Raw genomic sequence first — 18,628 nt, forward strand, 5'->3', positions numbered from 1 at the left:
GTGGTGACTCCTGTGGTCTATGTGTGGATTCTAATAGGACATCGGTATGAAGGTGGGTGGCTTGAGAAGGTGGCGTTAAGATCAAAGACTCTTACCTCAGGTGACTATGTTTCTTCTTTTCCTTGAACAAAAATTTTCCTTTTGAGGTTCTAAAAAGTAGGATTGATTTTTGAAGTTACCAGCAACAGCTGAATAACAAACCAGATTAAAAAGTAGCCCAACTCTGGCCCTTATTTCTTCCCTTTTTTTGTTCAACTTAAGGAGTATACGTGATGAGCATCTTCATGGAAAGACATATTTACCTTGGTCTAGTACCACAGGTGATTAGACCATTGATTTGGATGCAAGAGGAGGGAAAAATCAGCATGGGGAGTACCACTGGCTTCTTCCTTTCTGCTCAGTCCTACCACATATGGACTTCATATGAGTCCATAGCTCATATGAAGGTTAGATCTAGGCAAATTTCAGGGAGTAATGAGTTTATACGAAGCAGAAAAGTGAAAGAGAAAAAAGAAGAAAAATGAAAATTTCAGGTGACCATAGTAAGGAAGACCAGGAAGTTTCTGGGGGCAATTAAACAGACTAACCCAAATTTATATAACACGATATGAACAGAACACTGCTGTACAAGTGCTTGGTGGTAAACGAGTTAAACACCAAAGTAAGTTATGTTTTCAGATAATAAACTGTATCCAAACCCTAGCTATTTTTTTTGAGTACAAATCACACACACACACACACACGCACGAGTAAGAATAACCAAAAAGGGGAAAAATATTTTCAGATGTACTTAGGGAATAGCAATTAGAAGGGCATTGTAATGTTAGAACATCATATCTAACTCTTTGTACTTTATTCCACTTCTAGAAAACCTCCAGATAAAAATAAATACAGACCAGGCACAGTGGCTGACGCCTGTAATCGTAGCACTTTGCGAGGCTGAGGCAGGTGGATTGCCTGAGCTCAGGAGTTCGAGACCACCCTGGGCAACGTGGTGAAACCCCGTCTTTACTAAAAACACAAAAATTAGTCAGGCCTGGTGGTGTGTGCCTGTAGTCTCAGCTACTCGGGAGACTGAGGCAGGAGAATTGCTTGAAGCTGGGAGATGGAGGTTGCAGTGAGCCAATACTGTGCCACTGTGTTCCAGCCTGGGTGACAGAGCTAGACTCCATCTCCAATAAAATAATAAAACAAAAAACAAAATAAACAGAATCATACTACTCATCACTTCTGTTGCTCACGCCCTGGTCTAAGCCACCATTACTTCTTGCCTGGATTACTGCAACAATCTCCTAACTCTTCTCATTGCTTCCACCCTTGCCCTACTACAAGCTATTCCCAACACAGTAGCCAGACTGATCCTTTTGAAATGTCAGATCACATCACTGTCTTTGCTCAAAACTCTCTGATGGCACCTCATCTAAGAGTAAAAGTCAAAGTCCTTACAAGAGCCTCACAAATGCCTACAGATTTCCTTATCACCTTCCTCCTTACCTGGCTGACTTCATTGACATTTCATTGCTTTCCATGCTGTGTCTTTTTCTTTTTTCACCCTTCATAAGAATTTATTACTAGGTAGAGTGTAAAACAATAAAGCTTCTAAATGGTGACATAAGAGAATATCTTTTTGACTTTGCAGATTTTTTTCTAACAAAGTTTTTGTTTCAGCAGAACACAAAAATCTCTACCCATAAAGGAACAAAATGACAAACTGGAATTTTTTAAAATTAAGAACTTCTGAATATTAAAAAATGCTTAAGGCTGGATGCGGTGGCTCATGCCTGTAATCCCAGCACTTTGGGAAGCCAAGGCGGGTGGACCACAAGGTCAGGAGTTCGAGACCAGTCTGGCCAACATAGTGAAACCCCGTCTCTACTAAAAATACAAAAATTAGCTGGGTGTGGTGGCATGTGCCTGTAGTCCCAGCTACTAGGGAGGCTGGGGCAGGAAAATCACTTGAACCTGGGAAGTGGAGGTTGCAGTGAGCCAAGACCATACCACTGTACTCCAGCCTGAGTGACAGAGTGAGACTCCATCTCAAAAAAAAAAAAAAAAAAAAGCTTTATATAATGAAAGGGAGAATTCTGTAACAACCAGAACTATCAAAGGACTCATTTAGGACACACAAAAAGTTATCAGAGAAATACAAATTAAAAGTACAATATAATACACTTGAATTAAAAACACTGACATTTGCTAACACGTTAGTAAGACTGTGGAAAAACTGGAACTCATATATATTACCGATGAGAGTATCAAACGGACAACCCATTTTGAAAAGCTTTTTGGTTATTTCTACTAAAGCTGAGCATATATATATGGTATGATCCAGAAATTTCATTCCTAGGTACAAGCTCAATATGAATGCCTACATTAATGCACTAAAAAGAAGTGCACAAATATGTATGTAGATAGCAGCAATGATTATTAAATACAAAAATTGGAAAAAATTCAAATGTCCATCGGCAATAGAATAGATAAATTACAGTCTATGCATCAATAAAAATCAATGAACAACTATTACGGTGAGGTCTCAGACATACAACATCGAGCAAAAGAGGTCAGATTCTAAAGATAACATACTGTATAATCTTGCTTATATGAAGTCCAAAAAGAGGTAAAACTAACCCACAGTGTTAAAAGTCAGGATAATGGTTACCTTTGAGGAAAGGGAGTGGTAACTGGTAGGGGGCACAAAGGGAACTTCTAGGGCTCTAGTACTGTTCTGTTTCTTTTCAAAAAATTAAAATAACTTTTATTTTAGAATCCGGGGGCACATGTACAGGTTTCTTACAAAGGTATATTGTGTAATGCTGAGGTCTGAGGTAAAAATGAATCCATCACCCAGGTAGTGAGCATAGTAGCCAACTCTTACCCTGCTGCCTCCCTCTCCACTCTTGTATTCCCCAGTGTCTATTGTTTCTATTTTTATAACTATGTGTACTCAATGTTTAGCTCCCACTTGTAAGTAAGAATATGCAGTATTTGGTTTTCTGTTTCTGTGTTAGCTTAGGATAACGGTTTTCACCATGCTGTCTCTAAAACATGCCAGTCGTACTTGCACTACAGAGCTACTCCACTTACTGCTACTTCTGTCGGGAATCACTTGCCCCAAAGAGACACCTGGCTTGCTCCCTCCCTACCTTCAAATACCACTTTAGCAGTTGAGACCCTCCTTAACTTCCCTATTTTAAATAGCAACACTCCTAAGTCCACCATTCCCATCTCCCTTCACTGCTTTACATTTCTTCGTAGCATATATTACCAACTGAGATACTATAATTTCACTTAATGTGTTTTCTGTCTTCTTTTCCATAAGAAAAAGCTCTATGATGGCAGGGCCTTTTGATTATTGCTATATCTCCAAATACTAAAACAGGGTCTGGCATTCAAAAATATTTGTTGAATAGTATATTTACCTTAGTTTATAAAAAAAATTAAAGTCTATTTAGCTACATCTCACACACCACAAATTTAGAGGGCAGACCAGTTTTCAGTTACATTATACATTAGGAATCCCTCTGAAACAACATATTTTCCCAGAAAACTAAAAATCCCATTCTCAATTATTTCTTTGACGTAGTAAATAGAACCAGTGGAAAATCGCAAAATGCAGCTACCTTATATTAGAGTTAATATAGCTAAGTCTAATTAGCTGTGGAAACAGAAAATAGAAACAGACAACTTAAGTATGTATGTTAAGGCTGGGCACAGTGACTCAGGCCTGTAATTCCAGCACTTTGGGAGGCCAAGGCAGGCAGATCATGAGGTCGGGAGATTGAGACCATCCTGGCCAATATGGTGAAACCCCGTCTCTACTAAAAATACAAAAATTAGCTGGGCGTGGTGGCGCATGCCTGTAATCCCAGCTACTTGGGAGGCTGAGGCAGGAGAATCGCTTCCACCTGGGAGTCAGAGGTGGCAGTGAGCCGAGATCATGCCACTGCACTCCAGCCTGGTGACAGAGTGAGACTCTGTCTCGAAAAAAAATGTTTATTAAAATTCCACTGAAATGAGATGTCTTGTTTTCTATACTGCACAAGAATTTCCTTATGAATTAAACAACCATCACAATTTTTTATTGTCTTATTATTATTCTCAGACTCCTGTTGGGACTGTTTAGCACAATTGTGACCCAGTGCTTGAGATTTCAGGCCTGATGACCTTGTTCTCTCTTCTGTGGGTCAGAATAGGGGAACTTCATCTATGGCAGTAAACTTTGGTAAGTTTCTTTTCATTCCAGAGGATCCAAAATTATTTCTTTGATTTAATACATAGGAACAATAGAAAAATGCAAAATGCAGCCACCTTAGAGTTATTATAGCTAAGAAGAATTAGTTATGGAAACATAAAAGAACATGGTTCTTTAAAAAGATGCTCTTAAAAACATTAAAATCTTTTCCAATGCCATAAAAGAGATCATGACATATAACTTTTTTCCTTTTATAAATTAATAAAAGCTAAAATAATCCACCATCATTGCATGAAATCCTCTCTGGCTGGTTCTATTCTTCTTAGTCCACTTTCAGTATCATGTTTTAACATCCACATTATACTCTTTTAATAACATTATTTCCTTTCCTCACAAATGCTAATGAACGATCATAGCCAAATCAAACGAACACAAATAGTTTAGAGATGTGTTGTCCAGTAGAGTTTTCTTCTCTGGATGAAGTGTTCTATTCTATGTTGTACAATATAGCAGTCACTAGCCACATGTGACTATTGAGCGCTCGAAATGTGGCTGGTGGAACTAATGGGATCTTTTATTTTATTTATGTAAAATTTAAATAGCTATCTGTAGCTACTGGCTGCCATATTTGACAGTACAACATTAGAATCCAGAAATAAATAACCAGCCTACAACAGTATTCCTTATTAGCTTTGGGACCCGTTAACCAGCAGTTATTTCCCAGAACTTACAATTCCATCTAAGAATTACCATCCCCCAATCTAACCATCCCCAAATCCCAAAGGTTACACACAAAAGGTGTATTTAAATAAAACGAACACTTACGGTTGTTATTTAACATGCAATTTTTAAAAATTTTTTATTTATTTATTTTTTATTTTATTTTTTCATTTTTATTTATTTATTTTTTTAACATGCTATTAAAAGATAATTTTAACAGTAATAAGGACAAGAAAATCGAGTGAGAAAGAAATGATGAAAAAATATTCTTTTTTCCTTTTCTCTTACTACCCACATCCAACTGGTGAGTACTATTGGCTATACTTCTAAAATCCATCCACTTTTTTTCATCTCTCCTGCCTCCATCATAGTTCAAGCTACCATCATCTCTTGCTTAGATTACAGTAAAAGCTTCCCAACTTGTCTCCCTACTTTCTCTCTTGGTCCCTAAGTCGCTCATAAAATGGCCAGGGTGATTTTCTTAAAATGCAAATGATATCACATTATTCTTGTCCTTAAAATTTTTTTCAGTGACTTCTTCTATCCTTGGAAAATATTCCAAACTTCATTAAATAAACCTACCTAACCCCAATTCTTCCTTCTTCTACTTCTCAGAACTCATCATGGCATCATTTTCATCCTCACTTGCCATAGCCCTGTCACACTTTCTTTTCTATTGCTCGAACAGACCAAAAATTTGTCCGGCTCAAGACCTTAGCGCTTACTGTTTCTTGTGTGTGGAATGCTATCTGCTCAGATCTTCAGATGGGCAACACTTGTCATTCATGCTGCAGGTCAAATATCCTTCTCAGAAGAGGTTTTCCCTGACACTTTACCTAATGTTGCCACCTAGCGACTATTACATCCTTCTGTTTTATTTTCACAACCTGAAATAATCCTTCTTTCCTTTGTCTACTTGTTTCTGTCTTTCTTCCTCCTCTAGAATGACTCCGTGAGAACAGGAAGCGTGTCTTCCCTGCTTGGCACATAGTACGCTCTCAATAATTGGAGGAAAAAACCCTAGATTTTCTTTAACTATCATTTTAGCTCCTAAATAAATTGGTCAAGTTTGGTGAACTCTCCCAAGGCTGCCTCAGAACTAACAAATTAAAATGGAGATATTTAATCACTCCACTCAAAAGCTGTTTAACACCCTCATTTAACACAGTCAAAAAATTTTAACTTTTTTTTCCTTGAGTTTTACACCCTATTCCATCTATCAGTTGCCAATACAGCTGTGGAATAAAAAGTCCTAAAACTTCTCATAACAGCCTCCTTCTCAATAACTTTGAGGCTATCCCTAAGGAACCTCTTTGTCAGTTTTTAGGTAAGGAGTCGGCTGGGAATGCAGTGTCACAGGAAACTAATTCTTGAACAGGGCAGATTGGTCACAGGCCCAGTATATTTTAATATATTTTTTCTGTAAATGGGCTTTTTAAAGTAAATAATGATAACAAAGTAAGCTCTCAGAGATGAAACATTGTTATACATATTTATTATACTACCACAGGAGAAATATTTCAAGAAAAATAAGGCTAAAAATTGTTGGAGATAATACCTTCAAGGCATTTTCTACCATCTTAGGTAGTAATCTGAAATGTCCAGGGAATTTTTAACCCATTTTAAAATGCATTTTTAGGCAAGGTGCAGGGGATCACACCTGTAATCCCAGCACCTTGGGAGGCAGAAGTGGGAGAATCATATGAGGCCAGGTATTAGAGACCAGCCTGGGCAACACAGTGAGATCCTGTCTTTACACAAAATTAAAAAAAAAAAAAAATCAGCCAGGCATGGTGGTGCATGCCTGTAGTCCTAGCTACTAGGGAGGCTGGGGTGGGAGGATCATTTGAGCCCAGGAATTTGAGGCTGCAGTGAGCTATGATCACGATTGCTCTGAGCTATGATCATGATTGCTCCATCCTGAGTCACAGAGCAAGACTTAGTCTCAAAATATTTTTAAATGTCTTTATTATTGTTTCTTGGTAGGAAACAATACAAAGGTAAGATTCTCCTTTACTGTGCATGCCAAATCAACAAGACCCAAATCTAAGTATTATTAATAGATCCTTTTTAACTTACAGGGTATATAAGCAGACAGAGTCATGAAATGGTCAGTCTACATACAAGCAGTTAGAGCTGTACCCAGAATCTTAAAAAGAAAATCAATCTTATACAAAATTTTTCTGGTCTGTTACAATATGCGTCCTTTTTTTTAAAAATTTTTTTGAGATGGAGTCTAGCTCTGTCACCCAGGATGGAGTGCAGTAGCACGATCTCTACTCACTGCAACCTCTGCCTCCCGAGTTCAAGCGATTTTACTGCCTCAGCCTCCCGAGTAGCTGGGATTACAGGCATGCATTGCCACACTCGGCTAATTTTTGTATTTTTAAAAGAGATGGGGTTTTGCCATATTGACCAGGCTGGTCTCGAACTCCTGACCTCAAGTGATCCACCCGCCTCGGCCTCCCAGAAAGTGCTGTCATTACAGGTGTGAGCCACCACCCCTGGCCAACAATATGAATTCTTAACAACAAATAAAAAGTACTGCCCCTAACGGCATTTCACCCAAGAAAAGCTTACGTAAAACATTTATAGAGCCCATAAAAGCATAAACCAGATGAAGACAATGTGCCTATGGCTACTGTTCAGGTATTTTTAGTGACTGAGTCTATTACCTATTATCATAAGTCTTACCATGAGCTCTCCTTTTCCCTAAGGAGTCTGAAATACAGCATTTCAACAGGCAGGACCCAACCTGACAACTGGATTAAATGCTAAAAATGCATTTATATCTATTTGTTGTTTTGCACTTCTAGGTACAATTTCTTATAGAACGACTGCAGAAGAAATTCAGCCTATGTGACCTAAAATACAGTTGAATGAGTACTTACTGCCTTTCTGTTCTTAATATTCATGAAGAAGACAGGTATCCTACAGGTATCCTAGTGCCCTGTAGAGAAGGAATTTCTGAAACGTGAAGGACTGTGTGTTACCCTCAGAGAGGCACTTATGCACCTTCTTTATCCTTATTAGTTGTTCCTAAAACCTAAGATACAGGTATGGCAACTATAATCACTATGAGAATACATGTACATATATAACCCGGGAACCAAGCAAAACAAAATGCCAATTGTCCTCTCTGAAGATCAGCACCCTTGAAAAGTTCCCACAATTCAAGTTTATACTTTTAGTTATTTTCCTGAGGGACATGAAAATAACTGGAACAAAACAAAATAACAGTCTGAATTGTATGAACTGTATAAAGGAATTCAGCACAAAGCCTGGAAGAAGAATGCTTATGATCTGGTTTGATTCACACCCCCTCTTTTCTACTTATAGAATGGCAGAAATCATAAAGCAAAACCATTGTAAATTTAACTTGGAAATGTAAAGAGCAATGTCAAATGTCCCAAGTCTATAGTTTAAGTGATTATAGAAAGAAATAATAGGCTTTACTAGTCACTGATAAACAACGTGGTTTAAAACATTTTCAGATTTGTTAAAATTTAAAGGAAACTAGTCTTATTTATGGATTTAATATTCATATTAACTTTTCCAATATCACAGAGTATCTCGAAACACTTTCAACAATAAAGATGAGATTAACTTATTTCCAAAAACCCTTTGATGTATCATTAGTACAAACAACATGCAATTACACTACACTTTGAGACACACAGAATGAATACGCTACCAAAGCAGCATGACATGCAACACCACGCTAATAGTAGATGACAAGCAAACCTCAAAATTACGGATGACGGGTGTGATGTTTTTGCATAGAAGTGATAGCTGACCCAGAAGGGCAGGCATGGGTGGCCTTATAGAGAAGCAGACTGGGATGCTAATAAAAATTGTAGGGGTAAGGAAGAGAAGGACAGGAGAATTAAGCTACAAAGGAAAGATGTGAAATATCTCCATTTTGCCTGTATGTTATCCATTCATCCAACCAACCAGTTATTAAAATACTTAAAAGGAACCAGACACTTCTCAAGTCTTGTTCTAACTTGGGTCAAAGGCACATACAGTCTTTGGATGGTTGCATAAAAGTGCAATTTGATCTCAGTACAGAAAAATCTAATTGGTACTCACTCATTGAATTCACCCTCAAACTTGGTCTCATTAGTAAGTGCTCACTGACTGAAACTTTGCAACTTTTGGGTCAGTTGGTCCTCTAGCCATACATTCAACTCTGAGAAAGTCTCTAACCTAATCTGTTTTTAGCTTCAATGGCCTCTCCTGCCAGATAAAACCAAAGTAAGGAAATGGAATGCCTTGCGAAAAGCTGGGGAAACACACAGGCAACTGGAATAATGGAGCCATTTCCCAGATACAACTTGGAGCTATATACTTATCTCTTGACTTCTGGATTAAGACACAGATTAATGGCGCATACATATATAAAACCTTGTATCTATATATATCTCCTAGCATTAAACCAGGGACTGCTCTCAACCTTGTTCAACATAATGTTCAGTATATTTACTGCAAAAGGACACGTTTTTGGAGAAAAACAATGCCGTACAGCAATGTGCAAATCACTTGATCCTATAAAGGGTCAGTTTCCTTTCTATAAAACAGGGATATTAATCATTGCCCTGCCTCACAGTGTCACTGAGAGGCTCAAATAACACAGTGAATGTGAAACTGCTAAAGTATTTTTACTATGTAAGGTGCTCCTTTTGTGAACTTCTAAACTTTCTTCTAATAAGAGTTTTACTGTAAGGTTTTTTAGAATACATACAGAAGATCTAAATTAATAGGGTTTCGGAGGTAGCAATGGAGAAAAATGATGATTGCGAGGGATACTGGGTCAGAATATAAGGTGTTAGTTCCAGAATTACAGTGAAGTCCTGATGCAAAACCAGAACAGTTATGCGCTTACCCTTTGCAGACCCTGGCCAACTCCCTCGCTGCCCTCCCCCCTCCTCCGCCCGATTGTTACTTTTAGGTGAACTACTGGGGACAAGTTGAGTGTGGTGGTGTATGGGGAGGGACTTTCAACCCTGAAGACCAACTTCTTCCCCAATCCCTTTAACAAACACTCCTCCTTCTCTTCGGGCCTTGTTTATAGTTAGCCGAAACTATTTCTGGTAAGAAAATGGCTGTTACAAAATTTCTTTTAGGCAGCGTCCTATGAGTACCTACTCTTTCCCTCACCATGAACTATTTCTAACAGATTTAGAGTCAGAAAATCGTGTTATATGTATGTTTTGTTTCTTCCAAGGCTCACCCACAGGCCTCACTCTCCCAGTCTTAACTCTCCCATCTATAAAATGAAAAATGACAGCGCCTGTCAGCTCCATCCCACGGCCACCGAGAGGATGAATGAGTGCCCGGAAGGCGCCAGAAGTGGTGTCTGTTAAACACCCCGTCCACCACTGTTATAAAGTATCGTGATGAGTCCCGTTATGACTTTCCGCTCAAGGAAACCGCCTGGTTAGAACCAACACTCTCCGTCACTAAGGAAGGCAACGCTGAAGTTGGCCGGGCGCGTATTACGCACAGAATCTGTGTCGGGGTGCCGGGACGGAGCGACCCCCCGTTACCGGGCGGGGCGGGGCTGACAGCAAGCCTACCTGTTGTTCCGGATGCTGACCAGCACGCAAAGCACCAGCTCCAAGTAGGTGCGCAGCACTTCCAGCCAACGAGCTGAGAGCTGCAGGGCCTCGACTTCCTCCCCTCCAGTCCCGGTGTCCACGCCACCTCCGTCCCCTGGGCCACCGCCGCTCAGGTAGTTCTCCGCGGCGAATTCAACACGCAGCTCTCGCACGAACCAGCCGCACTTGCGCATGAGGAATTCCAGCCGAGGCTGCTCCGCGGGCGAGACGCGGAGGCAGATGCGGAGCTGAGGCCAGAGGGCCGGATAGAAGAGGCACTCACGCCAGTGCGAGCAGGAGGCCGAGGCCCGCAGCCGGTCGGGCGCCGGCAGAAAAGAGAAGATGTGCACGATCAGCTCGCTGGGCAGCGACGCAGCGCCCGCCGCCTGGCCGCACAGAGCCATCCGGCCCCGCCGCCGGCTGCCGGTTCCCGGCCGCCCCCGCAGTACCCGGAGCAGCCCCCGCAGCCGTCGCAGCTGCTGCAGCCGCAGCCGCCGCCACCGCGCCACCCGGGCGGCCCCGGCTCGGGTTCGAGCTCCCGGCGGTAGGGGCTGCAGCACTGACAAGAACAACAACATCAATGACAAGGAAGAAGGGGGCGGAACCGTCGTGGGTCTCGGCGGAACCAAGTAGAGCACAAGTTGTGGAGAGGGGGAAAGGCCTCTGCGGGCGTGGCCTGCCGGGAGCCAGCCTCTGTCCTCTCAAACTCTACTCACGTGCGTCCGAGGCCGGCACACTGAGTAACAGCACTGCCCTCGCTCGTAAAGTTCAGCGGCCCGGAAGCCTCAAGGCATACTGTAAGGAAAAGGCAGCTCTCCCTGCGCGGGTCGGCGGAGAGAGAGAAGTGGTAGGAGCTGAGTTTGACGTCGCTGCTGGTGGGAGGAGTCCGGCGCGCACCGGCGCGACTTCCGGAAGAGGGTAGCGCCGGATTGCCTGTAGGGACGGGAGACGAGGCACGTGATCTCTGACGCACGCAGGCCTCGGGGCGGGGCGGGGCTGGGCGGGGCTGGGCGGGGCGGGACTGGAACCCGCACTTGGCGCCTCTTACGCCTTACGGTGGCCGCTGCGCCCAGTCACATCTGTAAGTGGGTTAATTTTGGCGCTCGGTCGATGGAGGTGGCGGTACTCTGGATTAGTGCGAGAGGTCGTCACGCTTGTTTGTAAAACGTTTCTCAGTTTGGGCTGAGGACCCTGAGCCAAAGTGGAGGCATGCAGGGTCTTTCTCAGCCATCCCACCTGCCCAGAGTAGGGTTAAGAATTCCTGAGATTGCGCCGCTGAGAGGGAGCAGGCGGACCGGCGGGCTAACCCCGGCGGGCTAACCCCGGCGGGCTGTGCCGGGAGGGGCGGTGTGGGGCGTGGCGGAGGCCGCGAGTGGACCTGCCCCCTGGGTCCAACCACGGAGGTGGACTTCCGCGCACTCCCTGGTGTGTGGGGAAGCAGTGAGGACAGCGTCACCGTTTGGATTCAGAGGGAGAGAAAAAAATTGGCAAATGGGTCTGAGATCCGCAGGTTGTTACCAGCCTCTTCTCCAGGGCTTGAGGAAGGGTCTCTGTTCCCAGTGCTGAGATTTAAGGCTCTCGTTGAAAAGTTCACAGTAATGACAGAGTTTTGATTTTTTTTCTTCTTCTTCTTCTTTTTTTGTCTGGTACCCCTAACTTAGATTTTCTAAACCATGTCCCTAACTTCACCATAGCCTACTGCAAAGTAAACTCTGGTTGCAGAGTGGTGAAGTCAGAAAAGATTAAGTGACTTTATGTAATAATCGAGGGTTGCTTTAGGGAGGCTGCCTCTTTATGTAATAATTGAGGGTTGCTTTAGGGAGGCTGTGATTTTGGAACAGCCTCGTTCTTTTGTGGTAAACACCAAGACTTTTTTTTTTTTTGTGGTTTTAAAGAGCAGAGAATTTAATAGGCAAGAAAGAAGGAAGAAGGCTGAAGGAAGAAGCTCCCCCCCTGCAGAGACAGACGGAGGGGGCTCCCAAGCCGAAAGAGGAGACCCCCATTCTAGATGTTCTTAATCCTTTGAGGGCAAAGCTCTCCGTTTCTTAATTCCTTGCATATATCAGGTTGCCAACAACGTGATGTGGTTTATCAATTGTGATAGGTTACTTATCCGAGCCCCTGTTTGCAGGAGTTTTAGGTAATTATACCTTATTAATTTTAATGAACTCTTAGAGGGCGACCCTAGCCGTGGGTTCGGCAGGATGAAACACTACCCATTTACCAGTTTACACACATTTAGGTCGTTTCCAGTTATGAATAATGCTGTGAACATTCATGTGCAAGTCTTTGTGTGGACGTATGTTTTAATTTGTCTTGGGTAGATACCTAGGAATGAAAGTGATGGGTCGTAGGGTAGTTCTGTGTATAACTTTTTGAGAGACTGGGAAACTTTTTCCAAAGTGGCTGCATCATTTTTCATTCCCACCAGCAATGTGTGAGGGTTTCCAGTTCTCTGACTTTTTTTTTAAATATTCTAGAAATGCACTGTAATTTGAGATTGATATTTTTTTCTTAGCATTTTGCTAGCAATAAGCTACCTTCTTGGATATCATTAATAATTAGTCTTTAATTATTAGGAATGATTCCTGAGTAAAATGAAAATATGTCAGTCTGCCATAAATGAAATTCATTATTTTAGAATTTCAAACTTTCTTATTAAATGAAGTGTGGTAGGAATCCTGTTTTAACAACTGTAAGCTAAAGAATTAGCTGTGAATCTTGCCCAGTTTCAATAATAAATCAGTGAATTCCAATGGTTGCACAAAATTTATCTTATCAGGCCAGTATATCTACTATTAATTAAATGTATATTGAGTATGTATATTTAGCATGTTAAGTGAGTTAGATTTTTTTGACATATATTCTATACTGCTAAAATAAAATTGACTCATATAGGACAGAATGGAATTACATTTTGTGAAGTTATAAAATCTGAGCTATGATTCAGAGTGTGGGAGGAAGTACTGACGTTATGAAGCTCATAAGTACCTAGTAGTACTAAGCTCCAGGTTCCAAAAGTGGCATATTGTCACTATAGCAACCACCATGCTTACTTGGATTTGAAACCCAGGCAACGAGTGGTGGATAGGACTATAACATTAAGGTAGATATATGCTCTGATGGACTGGTATGCCTGCCTGTTGATAGTCAATGGTCTGTGCTGTTTTTCTTGTTATACTTATGGTTAATTCTTCTAGAGATAAATTAAGCACTTAATATTTTTATATTTCTCCTTTTCTAACATGCTAAGTTTAGTGTTTTTCCTAGTTAGGTAATTGGGATATTAAATATATCTTACTATAGCTTTCTTTCCATTTTTGCTTAAGTTTGGCAACTTTCTTTGGGTTAAATATAACTTTTATTATACTGAATCACTTGCAATTTTATAATAGAAAAAAGTAACCATGACAGATTTTATTTTAGCTGCATCATGAAACGATGTTCAAGGCTACCAATAAACATGAAAATTGCCTAAATTCTAATATGTCTTGAAAAAATACAGTTTTCTGAGTGATGCCTGGGTTTCAGACATTGTTGACAGGTAGAGGTGACATAATACCCTTCCAATTCTAGAGCCACAGGAGCCTCCTGGGACAATAGATCTGGGGACCTCATTCCTGTCACCCTTGTCTGGTGGGTTGAAGTGTTTCCTAGTGGAATCATATTACAGTAAAAAGAAATGAGGGATTGAAGGGAATTCATCTTTAGAGGGGGAAGTCTGTGTTGGTGAGTTAGATGACAGAGGACTGGGTCATTGGTTTGTCAGTTTAGATGTGGCATGTCGCTGATATCACAACTTTTTCTAACCAAGCCGCTCATGAGTTGATTGTGCAAGACCTCTCTCCATAAAGCAGGGATCGATAGTTCATATATCAAAGGAATCAGATACATGTAGTGAGAGAAGAATTGGGTACTGTGCAATATAGGGAGATGGAAAGATTGTGTCTTACAGGAGGATGCTTTTCACAAGTGGGAAAGTGGGCTCTGTGTTTCCAGATTTCCTAGTTTTTCAAAAATAACTAAAATCCTCATTTTTAAAAAGGTTAAACCTTCAGATTGCCAATTTATTTACATTAAAAATATTCTGTGGGCATAACAAAACCAGATTTAGTCTTCAGGGCACCAGATTTCAAATTCTTTACCAAAGCTCTCAAAACTGTGGGCCAAGGCCATATTTTGTCTCTGTAGCTTAGGCCTACTAGCTAATCCCCGCATTTTAAGTCCACTTCCAGAGCTATTTTTTTTTCCTATCCATCCCATTTAGTGAACATGAATTAAAAAGGTTTAACTTGAATGCCTCTTTTATTGCATTACTGATTTCTTCCCTTTTATTTAAGAGGATGGGTGTTTTCGGAGGTACCCTTTATTGCTTAAGTACATATTAAAAACTGAGTGTTATGTTTAACACAGCTGATTCAACCAATAAAATTCCTTGACTTCTAGTTAAAATGAGTAATTGACTAATGATCCTCTTTGGAAGTTGTGCAGCTTAGATTATAGGCAGGATCCCACAATGGGGCTCACAGGACTGTTACTTAAGAGGCACAGTCTCCAAAGTAGTCATTTTAATTGGGTTCCTTTGGTTGTTTAACCTAACTAGCTTAAGCACTGAGAGGATTTTCTTTCCTCCTTCCCTCTGGCCCTCTTCCTCCTCTTCCTGGAGTTTTGAGGACATCCACAGGTATCGTTTGATGTGTAGGGACTGGAATGGAAAACTAAAAGCAGGAGCTAAGGTTACTCTCTTCATCTCTGAGTACCATAGTTTCTTGGAATCTTTATCAAGCTTCTCCAGGTCATACTGGCTGAGTAATCCTAAGACTTTGTCATGAAGAAATATATTATTCATGGTTAATTACTGCAGTATTCTTATTGCAGAATTTAATATTTAATCCTTTGAAAATCTTTTTAGCCCATTAGGTGCTGAAAAGGAGAAATGAAGTGAATATTTTCATATAGTAGCATTAATTGGAATTTTGTCTTGCTCTAGGCCAAAGGGGTTTCACTTGATGTACCAATTTTAATTAGTTTTGGAGGCTGAGAAGTACTATGTTAAGAAAGATTTTGAGGTTGTCCTCATTCTACTGGAAGGAGTATCATTTGATTTTTGATGTCTGCCATAGTTGGAAAGAATTGGTGACCTGTTTAGTTAATTGTTGTCTAATGTGACTATATATTAGTGTTTGTTTTCTACATTTGTTGCATTGTACAGATACAATCTTTAGTGAATTGTATTCATGCTAATTCCTTATTTTGTGAATAGCAACAGATCACTTAAATAAGTTTTATAAATTATTAAAAATTAGGAATTTTTATAATATAGCTACAACATATTAAGTAAATTTTGACATCTATAGGTGAATCAACTCTTAACTAAATTCTCCGGGAAAGTGAATCAGTTCTTCATTTATATTGAATATTAAAAGGGGAGTCATACTTTCATACCACAAGGGAAATAAAGCAAATTTTTCATTCACTTGAAGGTTATGAAATTTCTTCCATAGTATTCAGTTTATGTAGGAAGATTCTCATATCTCTAAAATCTAACCCTTTAGCAAGAAATTTCTAGTAGAAATTCATTACATTTTTTTTCTTAAGAGTAATACATGACCATGGTAACAAAAAAATATAGTACAAAAGTACTGTTGATGAAAAGCAACAAATTTTCATCTCTTGCCTCCCATTGTCAGGCCTACCCCCAGAAACATTTTTAACAATTTTGATGTTAGATTCATTAGGTAATTTTATTTCATTTAATTTATTTTTCTTTTTTTCCCCCAAACCTTGCCCCCTTCCTTCCCCCTCCCCACCAGTAGTCCCCAGTGTCTGTTGTTGCCATGTTTATATCCATGAGTACCCAGTGTTCAGCTCTCACTTATACGTGAGAAGATTCGGTATTTGGTTTTCTGTTCCTGCATTAATTCACTTAGGATAATGGCCTCCAGCTGCATCCATGTTGCTGCAAAGGACATGATTTTTGTTATTTTTAATGGTTGTATAGTATACCATGGTGTATTTGTACCACATTTTCTTTATCCAGTTCACATGATGGTCATCTAGGTTGATTTCATGTCTTTGCTATTATGAATAGTATTGTGGTGAACATGGGAGCATGTATGTCTTTTTGGTAGGATGATTTGTTTTCTTTTGGATATATATCCAGCAACGGGGTTGCTGGATCGAATAGTACTTCTAAGTTCTTTGGGAAATCTCCAAACTACTTTCCACAGTGGCTGAACTAATTTACATTTCCACCAAAGTGTATAAGTGTTCCCTTTTCTCTGCAGCCTTGCCAACATCTGTTATTTTTTGACTTTTTAAATAACAGCCATTCTGACTGGTGTCAGATGGTATCTCATGGTGGTTCAGATTTGCATTTCTCTGACAGTGATGTGGAATATTTTTTTCATATGTTTGTTGGCTGCTTACATGTCTTATTTAGGAAAGTGTCTATTCATGTCTTGCCCATTGTTTAATGGGGTTGTTTTTCGCTTGTTCAGTTGTTTAAGCTCTTTTTAGATTCTGGATATTAGACCTTTGTTTGTGGTGTAGTTTGCAAATATTTTCTCCCATTTTGTAGGTTGTCTATTTACTCTGTTGATAGTTTCTTTTGCTGGGCAGAAGGTCTTTAGTTTAATTAGGTCCCACTCGTCAAATTTTGTTTTTGTTGCAATTGCTTTTGATAATTTAGGCATAAATTATTTCCCAAGGCTGATGTCCAGAATGGTGTTTCCTAGGTTTTCTTCTAGGATTCTTGTAGTTTGAGGTCTTACATTTAAATCTTTCATCCATCTTGAGTTAATCTTTTTATATGGTGAAAGGTAGGGGTCTAGTTTAATTCTTTTGCATATGGCTAGCTAGGTACCCCAGCACCATTTATTGAATAAGGAGCCCTTTCTCCATTGCTTATTTTTGTCAACTTTGTCAAGGATTAGAAGGCTGTAGGAGTGTGGCTTTATTTCTGGGTTCTCTATTCTGTTCATTGGTCTATGCTGTCTGTTTTTATATCACTACTATGTTGTTTTGGTTACTATAGCCTTATAGTACAGTTTGAAATCAGGTAATGTGATGCCTCTGGCTCTGTTCTTTTTGCTTAGGATTGCTTTCACTATTCAGACTCTTTTTTTGGTTCCATATGAATTTTAGAATAGTTTTTTCCAATTCTGTGAAAAATGACATTGGTAGTTTGTTAAGAACAGTGTTGAATCTGTACATTTCTTTGGGCAATATGGCCAGTTTAACAATATTGATTTTTCCAGTCCATGTGCATTGAATGTTTTTCCATTTGTTTGTGTCATTTATAATTTTTTTTCAGCAGTGTTTTGTAGTCCTTTTTGTAGAGATCTTTCACCTCCTTAGTTATATATATCCCTAGGTTTTTTTTTTTTTGTGTGTGTGTGGCTATTGTAAATGGGATCATGTTCTTGATTTGGTCCTCAGCTTGAACATTATTGGTGTATAGAAATGCTACTGATTTTTGTACATTGATTTTGTATCCTGAAACTTTACCAAAGTCATTTATCAGTTCCAGGAGCCTTTTGGTTGAGTCTTTATGGTTTTTTAGATATACAATTATACTGATAGCAAAGAGAGATAGTTTGACATCTTTTCCTATTTGGATGCCTCTTTAGGTAATTTCAAATTATATGCCTTTACTTACACTTTATTCTCTTCTTTTTTTTGAGAAGGGGTCTCACTCTGTTGCCCTGGCTGGAGTGCACTGGCAGGATCATGGCTCACTGCAGCCTCAACCTCCCAGCTCAAGCAATCCTCCTGCCTCAGCCTCTCAAGTAGCTAGGACTATAGGCAGGCACCACCACACCTGGTTAATTTTTAAGTTTTTTGTAGAGATGGGGTCTTCAACTCCTGGCCTCAAGCAATCCTCCCACCTTAGCCTTTCATAGTGTAAGGATTACATGTATGGGCCACTACGCCCAGCCACTACCTATGCTTTTTAACTGATTAACTTTAGACATCATCTGTTTACTCCCTTTTTGTAAAATATGAAGATGTAGTTCAAATACATTACTCTTTCCCTCTTCCATATTCCTACCAATATTTGATAATCGTAATATTTTGTTTTTCTCTTGGTTTTTTTTTTTTTTTTTTGGAGATG

At 40.0% G+C, this 18,628-nt stretch overlaps 1 protein-coding gene and 1 long non-coding RNA gene across 2 annotated transcripts in view; one reads left to right on the forward strand and one right to left on the reverse strand.

Moving 5' to 3' along the window:
- Positions 1 to 11,421, reverse strand: part of FBXO33 (F-box protein 33) — a 35,738-nt gene extending 24,317 nt beyond the window's left edge. The window contains exon 1 of the mRNA XM_054448204.2: positions 10,492 to 11,421. Within this exon, the coding sequence (XP_054304179.2) occupies positions 10,492 to 11,090 (599 nt within the window). The 5' untranslated portion in view covers positions 11,091 to 11,421. The remainder of the gene's footprint in view (positions 1 to 10,491) is intronic.
- Positions 11,422 to 11,525: 104 nt separating this feature from the next.
- LOC129012514 (uncharacterized) overlaps positions 11,526 to 18,628 on the forward strand; it is a 66,591-nt gene continuing 59,488 nt past the window's right edge. The window contains exon 1 of the long non-coding RNA XR_010123703.1: positions 11,526 to 11,593. This is a non-coding gene — a long non-coding RNA (uncharacterized LOC129012514). The remainder of the gene's footprint in view (positions 11,594 to 18,628) is intronic.

Source organism: Pongo pygmaeus, chromosome 15, assembly GCF_028885625.2.
Source record: "Pongo pygmaeus isolate AG05252 chromosome 15, NHGRI_mPonPyg2-v2.0_pri, whole genome shotgun sequence".
Taxonomy (NCBI): Eukaryota; Metazoa; Chordata; class Mammalia; order Primates; family Hominidae; genus Pongo; species Pongo pygmaeus.